We start from the raw sequence: 23,971 nt of genomic DNA, 5'->3' as shown, positions 1-23,971 counted from the left end.
AAGTGCTGCGTACTGTAAAGCATGACTGGTAGCACAACATTTTTATTGAAACAACATCCTCCAGCTCTGACCTCAGGACTCCTGCTCTCCGGGGAGAAACCTCATGATGAGTGGAAACATCCACAGAGGTCAATCGTGGATTTCTGAGCATAACTTTTGCCTCATTTGGCAAGCGATTTGCATAATGTAATGTCAAGTATGAAGAGGGAAAGCAGAGGAAGGTCATACTTGAGGCTTTTTATAAATTGATTGTATTCCCATTTCTTGTGTCCTCATTCCCATGCAGGCAGGCAGCGGCTATTCACTGTGCTGACACAGATTTTCCACCTCCTCTTTCAAGCTTACAGGGAAGGTTTCAGCATGCTGGTCTCTGGGTTAACACGCTATGAGATGGAAAAACCTGATCTTCCTCTTTGCTACAAGGTCTTTTGGTGGCTCTGCCAAGCCGTTAATAAACACACAAAGTGTAACTGAAGGAAACAAGTAACTGTGTGGTTTGTTCTATTGATTTGACCCATGAGGGAAAAAATGGAGCAGAATTTGTTGTGCTTGTCATTATGTTGTTATCTATATTGTCAGTGGGATAGGGCTGTGGATTATACCCAGCGGTAGAATGTAACTAAGTACATTCACTCAAATGCTGCACTCAAGTATAAATGTAAAAAAGCTGCATTCAAGGCACCAAACATGGGGGTTTCGGAGCGACCTTTTGCATTACCTGCCGGGAGAGCAACACGAAAAGCAGCTGTTTTTTTTACAGAGACACAGCTGCTTTTCCTTTCAGGAGAGTGGCATGAAAAGCGATTGTTAATAACCGAGACATCGCTGATTTTCCTGCTGTGATAGAGGCTCAAAAAACAGCTCATTTTTTTTTCAAGACATTGCAGTATTTCCTGTTGGAATAGTGGCACAAAAAGCAGTTGTTTTACCGAGACACGGCTGCTTTTCCTTTCGGGATATTGGCATGAAATTAGGTTGTTTTTAATCAAGACGTCGCTGCGTTTCCTGCTGTGACAGTGGCAGGAAAAGTGATTGTTTACGACTGAGACATTGCTGCATTTCCTGCCAGGATAGTGGCATGGAAAGCGACTTTATTACCGAGACACGGCTGCTTTTCCTTTCAGGCGTAAAATGAGGTTGTTTTTTATCAAGGCACTGCTGCATTTCCTGCTGGAATAGTGGCACGAAAAGCAGCTGTTGTTTACCGAGGCATTGCTGTGTTTCTTGCTGGGATAGCACCATAAGAAGTGGTTGACTTGTACTGAAACATAGCTGCGTTTCCAACTGGAATAGTGGCACGAAAAAACAAATACATCCCTGCATTTCTGCTGCGATAGTGGCATGAAAAGCAGTTATTTAATACAGAGACACTGCTGTATTTCCTGCCAGGTTAACGGTACGAAAAGCTGAGACACGGCTGCTTTTCGTTTAAGGATATTGGCATGAAAAGAGGTTGTTTTTTGCTCAATTTTCTGCTGCGATATAGGTACAAAAAAACAGTTAATTTATTTCAAGACATCGCTGCTTTTTCTGCTGAGATAGTAGCATGAAAAGCAATCGTTTACTAAGACATTGCTGCATTTCCTGCTGGACCGGTGCCCCCGAAACCAGTTATTTTAAGCCAAAACATGATCTTTTTCTAACCTTTACCAAATGTTTTTGTGCTTAAACGTAACCACATGTTACCACAGCACTGTTGAAATGAAAAGTATCAAAGTATCCCCGGCATAAGAACGTGCAAATATGAAGTATGTGTGGTTTGTATAGACGTATGATGCCAACTGCTGAGTGACTCAATCTGCATTTAAAGCAAGAGCAGATGCCAGATCTTCCACTAGATGGTGTTACTCCTCCATTTTTATTACCCCACGTGTGACCTCAAGTGCTGGATGTTGTCTGCTGCTGTGTCCTTTTGGAATACTTCCTAACTTTGAAGCCGGAGGAATTTAAAGAGGATAAGATAAATTGCAGAATTACTGTTATGGGTTTTGGTCTTTGAGAGCGTTTAAAAGAAAAAGCTGACAATTAAGAACAAAATTGATGTTTTTGCTTCCACGCTTATCAATCAGCCAACCAAGCGTTCTGTTTCAAGGGCATTGGGTCCACGCTAAGCCCACATCACAGCTCCTAACAGGTCCATTCACACCACATGACCCTTCACCTTTTTCCCAGTCAGCCAACACCACCTAAATACCAGTTCTTACGCTTGCCCTCAATCTACGAGCTCAAAGGGGCCCCAAAGAGAGGAGAGGGTGGGAGAGGGAACTGCCAGTCAAAGTTAAACACATTGTACATTGGATTAACGCCCCCCTCCCACCCCCACACCACCACCACCACCACCACCATACCAATACCCGTGGAAAGTGGGACCATCCACTTTCCCATAGAGCTGAAAGGTATTAAGGTGATATGATGTTTTGAGGTTTTCCGCGTGCTGGCATGTCAAGGCGTTGCCCTGCCGGCTCCTTCAAAGTTCTCCTCTCTTTCTGTGCGGCCTTTTGTGTCGCTGAGTGGTTCACACACTCCCTTCCTCTCCAAGTGTGTGTGCTCGCCTATATTTTTGTGTGTGTGTGTTTATCGCAGACAGTGCGGTGTTCTCTTGCAAAGCCGGCCCTCCCCCTCTCTCCTACTGTGAGGGGAATTCTGTACCATGTGTCTGCGGTTTTCAGGGAGCTTTCAAGGAAAAAAAAGCACAGAGGCCTCACAGTCCCCCCCACCTCCTCCTCCTCCTCCTCCGTCCTCCCCTCCTCGTTTTCCCTCCCTCACTCACTCCATGTGGCACTTTTTTACACTTTAAACCTTCCTTTTCCTCAGAATCTCTACGGAGTGACAGAGCGGATTTCACATGCAGCCTGTTGTAGAGACAAATCCATAATCATGGCAAGCATATGAGGCGAGAGAGTGAGCGTCAGTTGGTTGGGGGGGGGGGGGCGAGACAGAGAAAGGCTTTTTGTTTGCCTAAGTACACTATGTGAAAGAAGGGGCAGTGAGGAAAAGAGAGCTGGAAATACATTAGAAAATGGTTGCATCGGCTGTGTGGTATTCGTGGCTCGGATTACCTCACATGCCATGCAGCGGACCGACCCCACCATCAGATCCACTCTGTTTTGACCAGGACTGTGTGCAAACTTTACTGAGTCTACATTGATTAAGTTTGCCCTAAAAGCTATATGTAAGGACTGCAGAGCAGAGGGGGAAAAGAGGGAAAGTTGGGAGGATTAGCAGAGGCAGTCTGAGTGTACTGACTGTAATCCAGGGCCTTAGTGGCTCAGTCAACATAAAGTAGGTCTACCTAAGCCGAAACACCTGTACTATGTTGTTTATTATGGCAACTTCAAGGAGAAAATTAAACACAAAATCTGGCGCTACACATCTCTTAATCACCTCTGCTTCATACATGGATGAATGACTGAACCGGCCTATCGAATGTCAGCGCCCCCCCAGCCTTCACCTGCAAAACATCACTTAAATTAACCTCAAACAACCAGGAGGAGACACAAAACAAAGACACACAAAACAACTACAAACAGACATGAAACCACTACAAACAGATACGAAACCACTACAAAGAGATGCAAAGGAACTACAAAGAGACAAAAAAAGACAACAAAGAGACACAAAATCACATCAAAGAGACACAAAAAGATAACAAAGAGACACAAAACAGCTACTAAGAGACCAATAGGAACTACAAAGAGACACAAAATTACATCAAAGAGACACAAAAAGATAACAAAGAGACAGAAAACAACTACAAACAGACACGAAACCACTACAAAGAGCTGCAAAGGAACTACAAGGAGACACAAATAAACAGAGAGACACAAAACAATTACAAAAGACACATAATAACTACAAAGAGATGCAAAGGAACTACAAAGAGACAAAAAAAGACAACAAAGAGACACAAGCCAACTACAAAGAGACACATAGGAACTACAAAGAGACACAAAATTACATCAAAGAGACACAAAAAAGATAACAAAGAGACAGAAAACAACTACAAAAGACACAAAACCATTACAAAGAGCTGCAAAGGAACTACAAGGAGACACAGAAAATAACAAAGAGACACAAAACAATTACAAAAGACACATAATAACTACAAAGAGATGCAAAGGAACTACAAAGAGACAAAAAAAGACAACAAAGAGACACAAGCCAACTACAAAGAGACACATAGGAACTACAAAGAGACACAAAATTACATCAAAGAGACACAAAAAGATAACAAAGAGACAGAAAACAACTACAAAAGACACAAAACCACTACAGAGAGCTGCAAAGGAACTACAAGGACACACAGAAAATAACAAAGAGACACAAAACAATTACAAAAGACACATAATAACTACAAAGAAATGCAAAGGAACTACAAAGACACAGAAAAAGACAACAAAGACACACAAAACAACTACAAAGAGATGCATAGGAACTATAAAGAGACACAAAATTACATCAAAGAGACACAAAAAGATAACAAAGAGACAGAAAACAACTACAAAGAGACAGGAAACAACTACAAAAGTCACAAAACGACTACAAAGAGCTGCAAAGGAACAACAAGGACACACAAAAAATAACAAAGAGACACAAAACAACTAGAAAGAGATGCATAGGAACTACAAAAAATTACATCAAAGAGACACAAAAAGATAACAAAGAGTCACAAAACAACTACAAAGAGACACAAAACAACTACAAAGAGACAGACTGGAACTACAAAGAGACAAAAAGACAACAGGGACACAAAACGACTACAAAGACACACAAAGGAACTACAAAGAGACATAAAACTACAGAGACCCAAAAAACGACTACTAGGAGATGCAAAGGAACTACAAGGAGACACAAAAAGAAGACAAAGAGACACAAAAAAATTATGGAGACACAAAACGACCAGAAAGAGTTGCAAAGGAACTACTGAGACACAAAAACATGATAAAGAGACACAAAACAACTACAAAAAGAAACAAAATGACTAGAAAGAGATGCAAAGGAACCACAGAGATGTAAAAAGAGGACAAAGAAACAAACTGATGCACAGAAACTACAGAGACAAAAAAACTATAAAGAGACACAAAACTACAAAGAGTAAAATAAGGACTATAAAGAGAAAAAAAGACCAAAGAACACACAAATAAACAACTACGAGACACAGAACAACTACAAAGAGACGCAAAACAATGGCAAAGAGAAAAATAAATGACCAAAAAAGACACAAAAATATCACAGACACAAAAACCACAAAAATATCCTGACAACTAAAAATAAAAGTAAAACAACAAAAAGAGGTAAAACCACAACAAAGTCTGTGTGACTTGCTCCTTTGTAGAGGAGGTGGTGGGGCCTTTTGCATGTCTGTGCCCAGGGACCTACTTCCTCTCAATCCGCCCCTGGCTATATACTTGAATAAGTATGAATGATGGGAAGGAAGTAATTAAGGAGCATGGAAGAGCGCCTACATTAACATTCCCACATCTGCTGTGGGAGCAAAAGCTATTTCCGTGTCCTACATCCAGCAAGTTTCCTGCGGTCTGCACCATGGAGGAAGTCATAAAGACAGGAAGACTTCCTGTATTGTTGCCAGCATGTAGCGGGAAATGAGCGGACTGTACATGCTCCGTGCGGCTGAGGACCGATGATGTCAACGCCATAAAAATAACACTCTATCAATGAGGCCAAGACATACATGGAGCCGCAGGTTTATGTCACTCCTTTTTACCGGTGCTTTTCACAGGCTTGAGATGTGTTTTCACTGCCATGTACATAAAATAAAACACACCTTGACAACACTCTGTTCTCTATGAAATCTATATGACTATAACAGAGTGTTTGCATGTTTTGGCAAAAAGTCAAGAGGGGTGTTTAAAGGAATACTTAATCCACAAAATGATAACTTGTATATCAGTTACTCACCCCATGTTACACTGAATTCATGAAGAAATATTTGTTTTCTCACATGACTCCACAGTGAACAAAGAACCAAAAAAAAAGAGAAGATTCTTGATGAACTGAAGTCACTGGGGTCCATGTTTAACGACAGCCAAAAAAAGCAAAATCAAACACAACTCCCACTGTCTCATGTTGGGTTGTGTGCTCAGTACTTCCCAACAGATGATGGATAACTGTATGGCACTTAAAACTCCATACTTTCTTCAAAGCCAGACTCCATTGACAAAAACAGTTACTTTACTTCACTGAACACAGGAGCTGCTGGTCTACTGCTGCTTTGATCAGTTAGTCTTTTTGTGTTATTGTGTGAATTTGGTGTTTTCAATGGCTCGTTTAGATTTATCAAAGTCACACAACAACTTAAAATAGACTAACTGATCAAGGCAGCAGTAGACCAGCAGCTCCTGTGATCAGCAAGATAAAATGAATGATTTTGTCAATGGAGTCTGGCATTGAAGAAAGCAAAGACATCTATCCTTTTAGTTCAGCTCCCTGTCAAAAACGGTTGTCTGTTTTTGAAGTACTGAGCATACAACTGGATAAATGAGGCTTGCATGAGCTGTGTAAACAGATGTTTTGATGTAGTTTTGCTGTTGTTAAACGTGGACCACTACTACTTTAATTAATGAAGGATGAAGAGTTTTTCGAAACATTCTCACTGTGACCTCGTCACATATCAACATTTGGTCATGGACTTTCCACGTCCACATACGGCGTGCAAGGCACCCTGGGTGTGTCGGTTGCTAACGTTCTGGGATGCTGTGTCAAGTTCTGCCTGTTGCATGCATTGTCTTCTTTCAAAATACACTTGTGTTTTCACAGGAAATGTAACATTTACATACTGTCTCTTTCAAAATAAAAGCCCTATGTCAGTACAACACCAAAATTTGATTGATTAGGAAAAAAGAAAAGTGTTTGGCTTAAAATCTTACGGGACGCGAACACTGCTCTCTCAGGTGAAAGTCTGTGTTTGTTGGACCCCTCCCACCCGCCCCACTCAGACTTTCGCCGCCTTAACTTTCGTCCTTGTCTTGTTGTGTTTCCCCCTGATGCCACAGGGTGCTGTTTCTGATGCCACAAGTCACTGTCCGAGCACCAAATATCGATAACTTCAAGTGAGACCGGGATCCGTTTTTTTTTTTTTTTTTTTTTTGGATTCTTCGTTCACTGTGGAGGCATGCTGGAAAAACAAAGTTTTCTTCACAAATTTAACATAACATGGGGTGAGTAACTTATATACAAACAGCCATTGTGTAAGTGAAGTGTTCCTTTAAAGAAAACCTTTACAAAATGATAAACTTCAGCCTCCCCTCACCACCACAAATATTTACATACAGTCCCTTAAATCTTCAAAAACAGATGGAAAGAAACGCATAGGACTATTTTACACAACAAATGCCATATATCTAATAAATCTGACTATTGTTAAGGTCGTCATCTGACAAAACTATAAGTTAGAGAAGGTCAGAGGTTCGGGTGAAGCCTTGGGACGATGAGCTGACGTACTGCGGTAAGTGTGTTGTGTTATTTCCGTGACTTTGTGCTGCTGCATCGAGCTAGACCAGTCAATTTTTGGATATTCTTCTTTTCAGCTGCTGAATATCTGCTACACAACTTGTGATATTGAGCTTTATAAATGCATTTTTATTGAATTAAACTTAATTAAATTCATCGTGATCTGGGTGGCCTACCAATTTAAATATCCTGAGAGGTCGCCAAATGTTTTTTACTTTTCAGATTACTTAATTTGGAACATTTTTAGACGTATGAAGAGGCAATACTTTGAGCCTTTATACATGTCCTCTAATATATTTTGGCACATTCCTGCCCAGCTCTTTTACTATAAACAGTTACACTGTACATATTTATATCAGAATATTTTCTACTCTGTATTTATGTTTCTTATCTGCTGAAGCAACTCCTTGTGTATGAAACCCTACTTGACACTACACCAGACTCTGAACATTATTTGTGTAACAGATCTATTTTTTCTTTCTTATCCCATTAATCCACGAGACTGTATTCCTGTGTTCACCCTGCACTGTGTAAACAAGTGAGGTTACCGAGTCCATTTCTGCCGCTCTGTGCCAATAGGTGCATGTACGAGTGTTTGCAAAGATACAGTGTCACACACTCACAATGAGGAGATGATACACCGCCCGCTCAGACACAACAGGTCCACCTGTTGGCGTCCATCCAGCGCACCTCTTTCTCTCTGAGGCTGAACTCGGTGTCCTCTCGTCTTGGCCCCCATCCAGTCCCCCCCCCCTCCTCATCTCCTCCTCCTCTTCGCTCTCTTTCAGTCTCTCGTCTTGACTGGGGATGTTGCATTGTCGCTGCCCGTCGCCACGACAACTAGATGGCAGCTGTGCCCGCCTCTGCTCCTTCGTTCTTATCCAAGAGCAGCGCTGATTGTCTGTTTGTCTCTATCACTGGGAACTGAGTTTATCTGACTTCTCACGTCAACCGAGGAGTTAAAGCTCAGTCTTAAAGGGACAGTTCACCCTATACTCAAACACACATATTTCCCCTCTTACCTGTAGTGCCAATAATCAGTCTAGATTGTTTTGGTGTGAGTTACAGAGTGTAAGAGATATCAGCCGTAGAGATGTCTGCCCTCTCTCCAATATAATGGAACTAGATGACACTCGGCATGTGGTGCCAAAAAAATACGTTTGAAAAGCTCAACATCAATGTGTCTTTCCAGAAATCATGACCTGGTTACTCAAGATAATCCACAGCCCTTGTTGTGGGCAGTTTCATGTGGGGACTATTTTCTCTCCACCGAATTACACCCGCCAACCGTATCAGGGAAGGAAGAAGGAAGCGTGCATCTACTGCTAGCTCACCTAGCACCACTGAGCAAGCTAATGGTACAGCTCAGCCAAGGAGGACGCCATTGGTACCTTTAACACTGCCTCTTCAAGGTAGGAGCGTTGTGCCATTTCAACACCTGCCAACTGTTTCACAGCACAGAAGGAAGTGTGCATCTACTCATGGACGAGAGGCTCATGCGAGATGTAAACATTGACAGCATCCTCCTTGGCTCAGTAGTGCTAGGTGAGCTTAAAGTAGATGCACGCTTCCTTTTGCTCGGTGATACGGTTGATGGGTGTAGTTTGGTAGAGAGAAAACAGTTCCTATGTTAAACTGCTCACAATAAGGTCTGGGGATTATCTTGAGTGACCTGTAGAGTCTGACATTTTCTGGGATTCCTGTGGGATGGGAGTCCATGTTGGAGGTTTTCTACGTAGGCCCGAGGAAAAGCAGAGAGGCCCCAGAACAGAGCCATACAGCCGAATATAATACTGCAAATGGAAATAAAGTTTTCTTTGACTAGTGTGATCCTGACCCACTTTGGGACCATGATCCACCAGTTAGGAACTTCCGATCCAGACCGATTAACAGCACTACAGGTAAGAGGCAAAACATGTATTTTGATTTTAGGGTGAACTGTCCCTTTAAAACTCAGTCTCAACTAACTGTGTTGGATTTAGAGCTTTCCATCACCTCAGGGTGCTTCACAGGGAAAAAAATAACTTTTCATTAATTCAGGAAACCTTGACTTTCTGGCTAATAACGGTAAAAGTCAGCCAGTGAATCAGGGGCAGTGTTTGTGCCAGTATGTTGTAAGAAAAGGGGACATTCAACTGAATCTGAAGTAGGGCTGAAATCCCCTCAGGGCTCACTTTGTTTAAGATGTAAGTGAGTGTAAAGAGTGTAGGTTTCAGCAGCCCTTCTGGTGAGGGTGTGGGGTGGTGTCTCCTCTCACGCAGGTGCGACCGAGCTCCTTATTGTCCGCACTAACCTTGTTTCCACTCAGCCAGGGAGGTGAGAGGACCTGCAGGTGCCTCCTGATCTGCGTGTGTTCTCATTTCTATTAATTCCTATGCTGCCTCTGTCTGGGTTCAGTTACTTGGCCACCTGTGGACGAGGATGACACAAGATCCCAAAATGTTAACGACAAGAGGAGAAAGACGCACAGATTCATCATGCCTAAAATAAGCTTATTTAATTAAGCTGAGTGCTGAGTGAGATATCAACTAAGACAGAGAGGGAGCTCACCCAGCATACACCACGTGGGTCAAATTACCAGTAAGACGAGTGATTAGCTCCGCTGGCAGCTCGCCAGCTCTGAGTGCAAATGATCTTATCAATGGGAGTGGTGAATGTGAGTAACGCAGCTGAAGAGGCCGCACGGATGACAATCAGGCTGTTTTCTTTTCCACATTACAGTGTGACATCTGCTGCGGTCGGAGGCCTCTATACGAGCGTCTGTGTGTGAGTCAAAGACGGCGAGTGTGCGAGGGGCATGAGCCCGCCCGCGGCGGTGGCATTTCATGCAGATGTTCACACTCGCCTCAGCCTGTAAATTGCAGCGTCTTCCGCTCTTCTTCACCCCCCCAACACACACACAGTTAAATCAGAGGCACTGTTGTTTTTCTGTCTCAAGGCTGCCACTTTTTAACATCCCCGTTACATCACTCAGAAGGAAACAAAAGAAACCACAAGTCCTTTTGTTGTTTGACTTTTTTTTTTCCTTTTAGTCAGATTTTTTTTTCCTCTAAAGCAACAGAAGTAAAACTGTCTATGCATCAATGGTAAATCTCACAATATTCCCGTTCAGTACCATCCCTCAGGGGAACAGGAGGAAGAGATAAAACAATTTAGAGCAGCAGCACTTTTCTGCACATTTTATGAACATCTTGCAAACAACGCAATGAATTAAACCATATAACCACTTTAACTCTTGGACCCCGCTCGTCTGAGCTCTCCCACAGGAACTTTAGTCATGATCTGTGGCTGCGGCTAGTGCTAATTTTGTCAGCTATCTTTTTAACTAAGTCCTGTGTCAGATGTTCGTCTTTGTCATATTGAGTCAAACGCATCCTGTAGTTGAGTGAAAGTCTGAGCCTTTTAGTCTGATTTTAGTCAATGAAAACATTGACAATTTAGTCCTTTTCTAGTCATCAGATTATGTTGAACACTGGAGTCAATCTAGTCAAACCAAAACCAGTAATTTTATAACTTAAGTCAAGCTTATTTCCCAAAAGACTTTATCCTATTAAATGATGAAAAGCAGGTTGAATGATTAATAATCATTGTGGTCTGTTGTTTTAGTTAACTTTAACTTCGTTGCTGTGAGTCCTCCTGACTGAGCTCTTTGTGTGCGGGCCACTCTAAAAACTTGGTATTTCACCCGTAGGCGGTATCATTACATTTCTGGTGAGGTGCACGTCAGGCTACGGCATAGGGTACTGCATCGATGCGACACAGAAGTATAAATCCAGCTTTACGTACTCCATCACACAGAGTGTTGTGTTCCTCATAGGCGTTCTCTCAGGGTCATCTCATCTCGTTTGGGATAAGCTAGCGAAACGTTGACCTAAAAGATGTTTATTAACGGAATATTTGCCTTCAGCCCAAGATTAAATCTACAGAGATCTTTTAGTTTCCAAAGATACACTTAGATTTCTGCTTTTTGCTGGCACTACTGCAACCACGACTAGACTTCAAAGCAGATTCCCAAATTACTTTCACCTTTTACTGCTGATAAATTCAGTGTAGTACCTTGAATCAATAGACTTATTTTTAGTCCTTTTACGTACAAAACTAGACGATCATTTCAATACCGTCACTGCCCACATATTTGTGTCCTTTATGTTAGCATCATTCTCGGAACCCATCAGCTGTACTCGGCGTCTGACTTCTGGCAGACGGCGATACAGCCTCTGGGGGCAGACCCCTGATTTTTTGGCATTCTGGTTTGATTTGGGTGTAGGAGGCGAATTTCCGTTTCCGACTTCCGTTTATATATAAGTAAATATGCTGAACCATTGCGATGGATTCATAGTTTGCAGTGACGCCAATTATGTTCCGCCTCGTTAGTTCACTGCACAGACTTTTTAACCTGGCAACAACTGCAGCCAGCTCAAACGTGATTGGTCAATATCACACGGACTACAAACAGCCTACAACCGGAAACCAGGGCCCTTCCTCTCTTCTCCCGGAGGCAAGATCTCCGGGGTTTGCCTATAGATGTATATAGAGACTATGTTAGCATAGATACACCCACTAGATGGCGCTTTTCGAAAACAACAAACAATGGCAACGGTCGTCATATTGAACCTTTAAACAATAAAAACATATACGGCGAAATACATGTGGACGGACATTTTTTTTCAAATCATGTTCTGCGTTCATGTTCCATCGACATGGATCGATATGTCAATTCAATGATCAACACTCCCGAATCATTGATGCAAAATGAAAACATCTTTAGGATACGCCTTTATTTTGAAAGTCTGTGTCGCCGTCAAAAAGCGATTACGATAATGTTATTCACTCGGGAATAAATCAGCAGTGTGCAAATATTTTGGATTTCGGAGAAAATACAGGTCAACAGACAGAGCACATGCCGTATGTAAACGATGCTGTTACGAGATAAAATAGGACGTACCTGCCCGGACAGGCATCTCACTGTAGAATCGATATAATGTCGTATCGTAATGAAACTGGTGATCTACCTCTCTACTACACTGCCCCCACGATCTGCAGTGGTACTGCTCCGTTTCTTCTGTACCTGAAAGCTCTGAGAAAACGTGCACAAATACAGACGAAATTAAGTGCCGTCAGTGTCTGTATCTAACGGCATATTACCTGACTCTATGCTGTCTGTCTTGTTATTGCCGATACTTAAAGACAAAACATGTAAGATATCTAGCATAGAAAATTACAGACCAATTGCCTTGGCTAGCATACTGTCCAAAGTATTAGAACGGATTCTTTTAGATAGGCTTCAAGCATACTTAATAACTACTGATAACCAATTTGGTTTTAAAAATAAACACAGCACAGATTTGTGTATATATGCTCTGAAGGCGGTTGTTAGTAAGTATAGTAGACATAACACTCCAGTGTTTATGTGTTTTCTGGATGTATCTAAAGCATTTAACCGTGTCAATCATTGTAAAAAATTTTTTAAATTGCAAGAGCGAGGGGTCCCCCCATATCTGATAAGGATCTTGCATTTTTGGTATTTACATCAAACGATGCGGGTCAAATGGGGTAGAACCACATCGGCATCATTCCCGGTGACCAATGGCGTTTGACAGGGCGGAATACTTTCACCTGTTCTTTTTAATTTATATATGGACGATCTTTCTAAAGAGGTAAAAGCATATAAGACTGGATGTATGGTAGGGGAGAGTCTCATCAACCATCTGATGTATGCTGATGATGGGAACTGCCCATTGGTCCGACATCCCATTGTTCCAACCATATTAAACCCATTGTTCCGAAGTCCCGTTGTGCCTAAACCTAACCAGACCTTAACCACAGGGCATCATGATGATTTCGGAACGGACTTCGGAACAATGGGTTTAATATGGTTGGAACAATGGGATGTCAAACCAATGGGCAGTTCCCGTGAGCAGTAATGTTCCCACTTTTTATGCATTGTTGAGGAATTTTATGTTTAAATTTATCTGTAAACTATCTGACTCAGATAACAAAGTTATCCAGGTCCTGGTTGAGCCTGCATGGAGTGACACTAGATATTCTTCCTGTTTCTGGAAGCACTGGAGTAAATGTTTGTATGTGTTTTAGCTATTGTAGCTTATGAATTTTTTTACTGTTTTCATTGTCGTGATTGTTTCTCTGTCTGGTTTTTTATTTGTGTCTGTATGGACCACACTGGTCTGAAAAAAAAATAAATAAATAAATAAAGTAATAAAGTAAAATACCAAGTTCTTAGGGCGCTCTTATGCTGCTGGTGTAGTCTTGATATGGCACACACAGCACAGGACACAAACAGCTACACTGAAATATGAAAATCTGTGTTTTGTTATCAATTTGTTGTCAACAAATGTAACGAGATTTGAGTGAATTTTATACTTTTATAAACTGCATTTTAGTCTTTTTCTGTTTTACATGTTGATACAGTCACAGTTTGTGTTTAATGATGTCAGTCTCGTCTCGTCTTAGGTCATTGAGTTTCATTAATAAAATTAACACTGCCATCAAGCACTTTGCCACGGGCAGCCAGAGGAAGAAACTTCTCGACTGCAGGCAGTTTGACAAAGTAAAAGACCGTCATTCAAAAGTCCGGCCAGAGCTCAGAGGGGGGCTTTAAACGACAGGATGATAACGTCCGCTTTTTACAGGACTGCAAATCTTTTTGTGCGCTCTCTTTCTAAACTACAAGTACCGTCAAGCATTCGGCTGAAAACTGCTGCGTTTCAATACGAGAACATCTCCAGAACACATTAGAAACATTTCCACTGATCGTCATGTGTTTGCCTTCAAGTCTGGATGAAAGTCTCGGATTGATGTGCTGAATCTGGTTTGAAGTCCAACTGTTGTGTTTTTTTTTCTTCCCACTTCTGCATTAGCAACTGCTATTAGAGGCAATTCCAACCACAGATCCCAATCTGCTCATAATAAAGCTGTATTGTTACGCTCCAGGCCCCGAAAGTCATGTGACCAGAGTGAGCGAGTTCATGAACTTCCCGAGACAGGCAGACAAACACATGAGTACAATTTGGAGCAACATAAGATGCACATGTATTTAGACATTGTTGTTTTTTCGTGGTGGCCTTTCTCGCTCTCTCTTCATGCATTTCTTTTTTTTTAATCCTCTGTTCAAAGTCGTAGGCAAATTCAAGGTTAAAGCGTGCGCAAGTCCTCACAACGACCTTTATCTCCAAGAGTCACATAAGCAGACTGCGAGGCCAGATATGTCACAGTTCTCCCCGCTGCAAAAGGAAAACAACAGGGGGAAACACAAAAGGTTACATATTTAAAACAAAACAAAGCAATTCATCCAGACTTGAGAGCTGAAAGTTGCTTCTTGAGGTGCTGTCGGAGCTTAGTCCTTTTTGTTGTTGTGTTTTGGCACTGATGGCCCTGTGATAATAAAGTCCTCCATTACCGGCAAAGAGAAACAGTCCAAAACTCCTCCGATCAGGGCCATGGTTGTCAGTCAAGTCATCTGATAGATCATTGTCACACCCAACAAAACATAAACAAGTTATTTCATGAGAACTGTACAGCCAAAAGAGACAAAAATAGACACAAAAATAGACTTAATATATTCTGCTAGGACAGCTCTATTAGTGCTAGCTGCTAAGACGGGGCAGAGAGACGGACAGATAAAAAGGACAGACAGGCACTTAAGTGCTGATGCATAGCGGAGATTAAAGTAAGAGCTAAAGCAAAAGACAGACAGGAGGGAGGGAGCGTCTTAAAGGAGGATTCTGGGTCACAACACTTTCAATTCAACCAGTTTAAAAGTTTTAAAATCTTAAAATGTTTGGTACCTTAACGTATAAAATAACTGAAGTTTCATTTATCATTTCATACTGGCTGAAGTGAAACAAGAGCTGACCCCATTTCCGGTGCTAAAAGCAGCGTGCTGACCGCTCTAAAGCTAGCATTAGCATGGCTATTGATAGGGTCTCTATCCTCAGTACCTAATGTTATTTAGCATCCTGAGACGAAGTGGATTAAATGAGACAAGTGTCTGGAGCTAACAGCACTAATGGGATTGCTTGGCTCTGTATCAGGGGTCTCTAACCCTGAGCTGTGGTCAGCAGGACGCTGAATTTATATCCTGGCACGATGCTAATATGTTAATCTGACCTAGCTGGCTTTAGCTAGCTAGCAAGCTACTGTATCCCCTGCTACAAGTGACTTTTGTTTTCAAGCCTGTGTGTTTAATACTTTAGGTGTATGGCTTTGTTAAAAACGGTAACAGAGAGAGAAGAAGACAGAGTAAAAGCAGCGCGAGCTAAAATGAGCCGAATGCTAACACAGGCTATGCTAATATTTCTCACAGTAGACAGAAAGGCCAGCAGATTGGCTAGTACCATCATGATTAATGTTAGCAGAGATGCTGCAATCATGTCATATTGGATTTATTGTGATTTCCAGTTTCAATTCATAAATATTGTTCATGTCAAAATCCGGCCCAGTTGCCAGAAGGAAATGTTTCTAAAGTGATGCTGTTTATGAGCTGACGTCATCGTGAGGTGGATGGTGGATGGCGTGACACCTGGGTAAAACACCTGTAAAACAACTGTTTGAGACCAACAAACAACAAAACCAGTAGCACAAAAGCCGCTGATAAAAAAGGATACGGGTTGCTAAAAAGTACCCACATTCAGCAGTACAAGAGCCGCTGGAAAAGCTGCTACGGGTTGCTAAAAACACTCATGTTTGATTGTACAAAGGCTGCTGGAGAAACGCCGACAGGTCGCTAAAAACACCCGTACTTGGCGGCACAAAAGCTGCTGGAAAGGGGCGCTGGCTCCCTGATCAGCACCCAAGTTCAGTGGCATGAAAGCTGCTAAAAAAGCGGTGACAGGTTGCTATAAAACACTTTCGGAGGACAAAAGCTCCTGGAAAAGCAGTGATGGGTTGCTAATTAACACTCGCATTTGGTGGTAAAAAATCTGCTTGAAGACACCCACGTTCAACATCACAAACGCTGCTGAAAAAGTAAACTGGCAACTGGAAAGGGGCGATGGCTCCCTAGCAACACCTGAGTTTGGTGGATTAAAAGCTGCTAGAAAAGCGGTGACAGGTTGCTAAAAATCCCTTCCTTCTGGTGATGGGTTGCTAAAAAACATTCCTGTTTAGGTGCAAAAAGATCTGCTGGAAAAGTGGCAACAGGGTGCTTAAAAACACCCACATTCAACATCACAAAAGCTGCCACCTGTCGCTCAACAACAACCAGTTCTGTTGTTTATTGGTCTCCAGCAGTTATCCGCAGCTTGGCAGCCATCTTGCCAAGGTGTTGTGCCATCCACCATCCCCTCCACCTCCCAATTCCAAAGCTAGGGGCCTAAGAGCTGCTGGAAAAGTGGCAACACGTCACTGAAAATCACTCATGTTCAGAAGCACAAAAGCTGCGGGAGAGTTGCTCAGAAACACCCACGTTCAACGGCACAAAAGCTGCCGAAAAAGCAGCCACCGGCATCTACACAACAACCAGTTATTGGTGTCCAACACTGGCCTGCAGCTTGGCAGCAATACTGCCTAAGTGACATGCCATCCATCATCCCCTCCACCTCCCCATGACAAAGACAGCTCATATGCTACGTCACTTTAGTAACGCTGATATACCTTTCAAACATGCAGATGTGTTGTATTTGTGGTTTGCAGAAATGTAGAATGCCAACATTTTATTCTGGTGACTGTGCTGTTGATTTTGGACATACCTATAGTGCTCACTGACCATGCACAGTATTTTTAACCCTCGCACTACCAACTCTGTGATCATGTTTAAGTGTTTCTTGCACACTGTAAACACTGGAATCATCCTATATGACATGAACGCAGCAAAAGCTCACACCAGTGCTTACCCTCCTTTTATCTATCTATATCTTCTGCTGCATTATTTTGTAACTACATCAAATCAAGCACAAAAAAAACCCCAAAGCTTCAGTTAGTTGAAGTTCTTTGTAAAATGGCTACAATCTGAAAACGAGGCACTTTTTGAGCAGATATATAACTCTATTCATTTTCTTTTTCATACACTAAATAGCCACCATTATACTCTTAATGATTAGAATTTCTCTCTTGGAAAAAAAAAACCTAAAACACTGATCTCCATTTTTTTTTGTACCCTTCTCTGATTGGCTTTCACTCAAGGAATGAGAGCAGCTTTTCAAGAATGTCATTTGGCACACATCCCCGTTGGTTTCCACAACCAACAAGATGAAAGCGAAGAAAAAAAGAAAAAGTTTTCCATCAGTCTGTCAACGTGCTTCAGGAGCGTGTCCGATCCTGCCGCTCTCTCCGTGTGATTGGCTGTCAAGAAAGGAACAGGCGGAGCTTTGAAGCTCTCCGAGCGGCACCAGATTGTTTCCCAAAGGACGACGCACTGACATCAGCACTCTGCAAGAAAAAAACAGAAAGAGGAAATGTTTGGTGAGATGCAGGATAAACAATAACCCAGATATGAAGGAGGAATAAATATTATGACATGCATATACAGTGTCTCTTGTTTATCAGGTTAATTATAATGTCTAATGTAAGATATCAGTGTCTGCTTATCGGCCCAGGAACACAGTGACCCGAAAACGAACAACAGGAATAAACAACAAAGGCAAATAAGCTGGAAAAAGACTCTCAGAGTCAGATGGGAAGAAAGCGATAAAGGGAACAGCGGGAAAGGAGAAAGTGAGGACACCTACTGCTGCAGGCGCAGAGTCAAGTGTGGGTGTGAGTGTGCCAGTGCGAGGGGAAACAGAGAAATCATGTCAGGGTTTTTTTCTGGCAATTTCACCTCTTCACATCACATCAGACATGTGAGCACACAGGTTTGTTTTGCCAGGAAAATGTCACTATTGTACTAATTCAAAAAAGGTCGAGTCTTAGCGGCGCATACAAGTCTTTCCTGGCCTTGTTTGCACAGTTGATAGGATTAGCAGGAATGCAGACTTAATGATAATTCTGCTCCAGAGTGGAGAGAGCAGACGAGTCACATGGCGTCGACCAGCCATCTGCTCGTTTTACATATGCACTGTGTTGTGTTTGGTTCTGTCCTTGGAGGAAACTGACAATTGAGACAGAAACCTGGTGAAGTCTTTGCTGATTAGTCTGGTTTTAATGTTGGCACTGTGAGACAGCTGATTTAAAGGGTCAGCATGCTTTAAATGACATCTGAAAATCCCACACCTCCACAAACTGTGCTACTCTGGGAAAGAAAGTTCACAATAATGAGAGAAACATTAGGTGCATGTCCTTCCACCTGACACCCACTAACCGGTAACTAACCCTTTAATTTTTAAGTAAAAACAGAAATGACTTCATTGACTCGGTGAGCTTTAGCACCATATCTGAAGGTGCTATCCATTTAGCGGTGGCGAAATTTTAATGTTTCTTGGTGTAAATGTTTTGCCTTTTATTATATTCTCTGTTGGCTCTGCTGACAGACAGTCAGCTAGCAGCGTTAACACTTGGAAACATAGTGCCCACTGCCCATCCTGCAGTCTCCACTGGTTTGCTAGCTAGCTGTACCACTCATTCAGCAATTACCACTGGTAACGTTGTGCCTCTGGTCTCACCCCAGGTAGCCCCGGTGAGTAAGCAGCTTCATTTTGAGCCACAAAACCCATTGAGCATTGTTAAGTATGTCAGCACCACTAGCTGTGCTGACAGTGCTAACGGTGCTGACAGAGCTAACAGTGCTAAAGGATCTTAGGGGCTTAAAATATAGCCATTTACTCATAGGGACGACCTGTGGGGAAACAGGTGGGTGGGCGCAATGTTTCCACAGCAACACTGTCCCACCACCATGGGTTGGCACAGCACTACCAGCTGTGCCAGCTCCAACACAACCTAGGTGGTGTGCAGTACAGAGCGGCCAAGGCTAGCTAACCTGTGTAGCATAAATGCCTCATTAGCTTTGCTCTCAATGTGGTACAGCACAGTGCTAGTACTATGACTAAACTGGAGACTAGCTAAATTAACCTGCAGACCAACATGCAAAAATGGTAAAAATATTCTTGGTGGTTAATGAAGTAACGGATAACTGTTGACATTCATACTTCCAAGAGCGCATAGCTGTAATTGGTTGTTCGAACTTTTCTATTTCCATTCTCAAGTTTGAGGTTTGACTGGCGCTCTTTTAATAACGTTATTTCCTTGCGCCCTTTTCTTTCTACAGTGGTACAGTGACACCTGACTGGAGAATTGGCGCCACCTAGTGCTTATCTTGATGGACCAACTCCTAATTCAATTCAATTAAATACAACTTTATTTATCCTGAATGAAACTCTTGTGCCAAAGAATGCTTCAAATACAGTAACAACAATTAGCGTTCACAAACCAGTAGCAACCAGAATAACCAGTGGGCTCCCCGGGTCAGGGTCTGTCCCAGTTTTTTTTAAACAAGTGAGTATTATGAGTATGAGTATTAAGTATCAGTCAAAATATTCAAAATATACAAGATATAAAGTGTTTAAGGAGCAAAAAACAAAAACCAGTGCCTACTAAAGTGACAATAGAAGTCAAGCGTACAAGAGTTACAAAAAATGAACAAAAATGGTGGAAACATGCGGATTAATTAGAAGTATTATTGCACATGATGTTGTGAAAATATGTTCATTTAACAGTCGTGGTTAGAAAAGCACATAAACTTGCATTTCCTCTTAAAATCTGTGCAACATTCAGATGGAAACCCAACTATTGCAAAATCTTCGGTCGCCAATTCAAAATGGTCGTCCCAGATTGCATTGTGAGCTCATTAACCCAGCACTCTCACCTAGTTTGAAAACTTCTACGACAAGTTCAGTGACGTTAACCCATTAGAGCACTTTACAGCCTTCCATGCCCCAATTACCTATGAAAGATGGCGAGCTCTGATTGGACGGACATGTAGGCCTCCATGTCTCCAGGCCAAGTCACTGCAAGGATTTATGATTCCATGTTGCTACGACACAACGGACCAATCAGAACACGGAATGAAATTATGCAGAATACCCTGGCTGACCCGACGCTGTGCAAAGTCTAACACACATTTTATTAGATCCGTTTTGCCCTGTGTGACATGCAATTAACCTGCAGGATAGCAGCTATCGTGTGTTGTGTGTGGCCCTTTAAACCACTGTTCTGATTAGGACATTCACCTGTGAGGGTCTTGTCATGTATGTTACCGTGTTTTAAAGTAGGACTGAGGTAAAAACGGCAAATAGTGAGTCTGCAACAAAGAACCATAAAGATTAGTCGATGTCCTTTAAACTGGGCTACTTTCTGTCAGATGTGGTGACTCACACCGAAGGCACTCAGGCTGCCGTCAGCCAAAATAACAAATGCACAAAGCTAGTAAAGAGAACAGGCTGCGAGAGAGAGTTCCCTGCATCTCTTTCCCTAAAATTTCCCAGCAGTGCTTGACTCTCTAATTGCATGAGGGTACTCTATATTTATGCCCCTCCCTCCCTCTCTCTCTCTCCAGTTAGTCCTCTTCCTGGTGCAGTGAGCTATATTTAGCCCCCCTCAGCACAGACGGTGCCCGCCAGCCAGCCAAGCCATGACGGCCTAAAGCAGAGCAGAGCTGAGCGGAGCAGAGCGGCTCCCTCATTCAGCTCAAAAAACAGCAACACAAACAATCAAGCCAGCCAACCAGAGGGACCGGAGGAGACAGGCCGGACACGCACTGGTGCACTGCCATGGACACACACATGAAACCACACACACAAAAGGGACACAGAGAAGATACTATAATTATGCGGATGACATTCACTTAATGATGACCTTTCCCCAAACACAGACGTGGGAAATTATACAGGGGAGCTGCTCTCGTCTTAATGCACATGCAGACTCTCTTATACGCACAGGAAATGTTTCCACTCTAATCAAATATCGCCGTCTTATTTTCCCCGCTTCCACCATTCTCACCCTCCCTTTGGGGGTTCGTCTATCGTCTACTGCCTTGCATCGTTTCTCCATCTGTGGGCAAATCGATGTAATAATGACCGCGGTAAAGACTGTGTGTGTGCGCCTCTCGTCCCCCTTTCTGTGCCAGACTGTTTAAATCAAGAGGTTAGACAAGGCTATCTGCCTCCGCACTCCGTGTCTAGCCAATAAGTGTTCTCCAGCCGCCTCTGTGTGTGTGTGTGTGTGTGTGTGTGTGTGTGTGTAATTAGGAGAGTCTGGGTCTATGTGATGTCTCAATCGAGGGCAGCCTAAAATTGAAAGCCACCCTGCTCTCTGGTCGTAAATCGAGTGTGGCAGTCTGTCATTTTCCTGCCGCCCCGGCTCCCACAAGACACGGAGCTGGTCTAAGCAACGTGGTGTGAGTCACCGAGTCCACTGGTCACTTTGAGTTACATCATGTTTTATTTTAAAGGAGAGACCTACAGTAGAGGTTTGCGCGTCAGGTACCCGGGCCCGCACCTGAGCACACTTCACTCCAAAGTCCAGTTCATGTGGTTAGTGTGAGCACTGTGCACTGTGCACTGCACACACTACAGTCTACTTGAAAAGGTGGTCTTGAGTACGGTTCATGTGTATTCTGGTACGGTAAACACCAACTGTACTAAAACACAGAAGTGGACTGCTATGTAAGTTTTTAGTTGGTCATGAAACAACTCCAGTTTAATACAATTGATTTAAAATCCGATGGCAGCGCAGCCAGACCCAGATCCGGCTTTGCTGCTGCTCCAACTGGAGCTCCGGCAGGAGGTTCACCTCACTGCTCCGCCTGTCCTCGGGGCTGCAGTATCCGTCTGTGGTGCTCTTTTCTGCACTGTAGCACGACAAAAATGTCACTTAGATGATGTACTCAGGTACTGAACATCATTACTAATGTAAGAGCTGAGCAGCAGGAAAGTGGAGAAGATGGCCATCGGACTCGGGCACCGTATCGATATACTGTAGAGACCTAATATGATCCCATCATACCATTACAATAAATCAAAACAGTAGCTGCAGTAGACAAAACTGCTTGTGACAAATTGTATATCCGCCACGTATTCCCAGTATTGGACGCCTGATGAGGATGCCACCATGTATAGGGCCTGTCTGCTCCCAAATTTCAAACTAAACCAAAATGGTGGCTGTGAGGCAGGTAATAAGTCTTCCAGCTGCTGAATCTGTCTTTATTTTAGATCGACAACAGCCCAACAACCCAACTGCCTGTCCTCGCTGGTATCACTCCAGCAGATGTCAGATGAAAAGCAGCCATGCTGGCCCTCGCTCGAAAAGCACAGACAAGTGAATCCCACCTCCTCCACTAGATCGCTACAGAGACACCACAGCACTTGCGTCACAAGTCCCTCAAGTGCCACACATGCCGAAGAACTGCTCCGTACAACACCATCTGACACCTCCAAGGCTGCCTGGGTCAAGGCGAGATGGAGGGACCAGTGGAAATCAGCAGAACCATCACGGCTCCATCACTACATTGAAGACCCCGCAGACGTTCCCAGCCAGCACCTGCCCTGAAAGCAATGGACAACCCTCAACCGCCTGAGGACAGGCGTAAGATGCTTTGGGCAGCAATGCAAAAATGGGGACTCGTGGACAGTGCACACTGCGAATGCGGGGATCCACTACAAACTGTGGAACACATATTAACCAGCTGCCCCAAACACCTCTACCGAATGGCAATCATGGTCTAATTGACATGGACGATGAAACACTGGACTGGCTTGCCTCAACAGAGCTGAAGGTCTAAGGACATACGCCAGAGGAAGAAGAAGAAGATCAGCAACAGTTACTTTAAAAGTTTTTCAGGAGTTTCCGGTAGTGGCGAGTCTTGTGGGGCACCCCTGATTTGCAGCCTATATTCAACTTTCTGAAAATGACTTGTACGTTTAGTTTTTGGCGAGAAACTTAAGAAAAACTGCAGCCGTTTGAAAGGAAAATATAAGATATTACACATTTTATATAGTAAAAAGGGTTTTTGAGCATTATTTTTCTATGACAAAGATTTCTTTGTTTCCCTGGAACAAAAGGGGAAAACAAAATAAACAACAACAAAACGGCCCAGAATTTTACCGACATGTGCATTCATAAACACTTCAATACACTCAGCCAGCCTACATCAGAGGAAAAAGAATCAGCAATCAGACCTCTCATGGGAAAAGGTTAAAGGCTGGAAATCCCCACGTGTTTATCTCCATATCTCATCTTTTCTCAAGCACCTCCTGAGGCCTGAGGCAGAGAAGGTGCAGCTCCTTTGATGCATCAATCTGTACTCTGCGTTCAGGCAAGACAAAGATGTAGTGGTTTGAGATACTTCTCTTCAACCACCAGGTTCAAGCATCTAATCTGCAGAGATGACTTTGCGCAAGACACCACATTCCGCCCAGCTCCGAGGGTGCAGCTCTGGAGCCAACCCTGACCTGTGACCTACACGCTGAGGGAAGCAAGGAATTTTTCTGCTGGAAATAATTAAGGAATTATGCCATTATGAGGATGTAGAAATCCCACTTAAACTGCTTTTCCACAATGGCAGCAACTTTTGATGCCAGCGACTTTACTCCTTCAATCCTCCAGCACTGTT

At 43.0% G+C, this 23,971-nt stretch overlaps 1 protein-coding gene across 1 annotated transcript in view; it reads right to left on the bottom strand.

Moving 5' to 3' along the window:
- Positions 1–10,470: 10,470 nt before the first annotated feature.
- Positions 10,471–23,971, bottom strand: part of LOC117246218 (insulin receptor substrate 1-B) — an 80,582-nt gene continuing 67,081 nt past the window's right edge. Inside the window, exon 4 of the mRNA XM_033610024.2 lies at positions 10,471–17,856. Within this exon, the coding sequence (XP_033465915.1) occupies positions 17,849–17,856 (8 nt within the window). The 3' untranslated portion in view covers positions 10,471–17,848. The remainder of the gene's footprint in view (positions 17,857–23,971) is intronic.

This window comes from Epinephelus lanceolatus, chromosome 22 (genome assembly GCF_041903045.1).
Source record: "Epinephelus lanceolatus isolate andai-2023 chromosome 22, ASM4190304v1, whole genome shotgun sequence".
Taxonomy (NCBI): Eukaryota; Metazoa; Chordata; class Actinopteri; order Perciformes; family Serranidae; genus Epinephelus; species Epinephelus lanceolatus.
The sequence above is the reverse complement of the archived record's forward strand: the minus strand, read 5'-3'. Positions and strand labels throughout refer to the sequence as shown.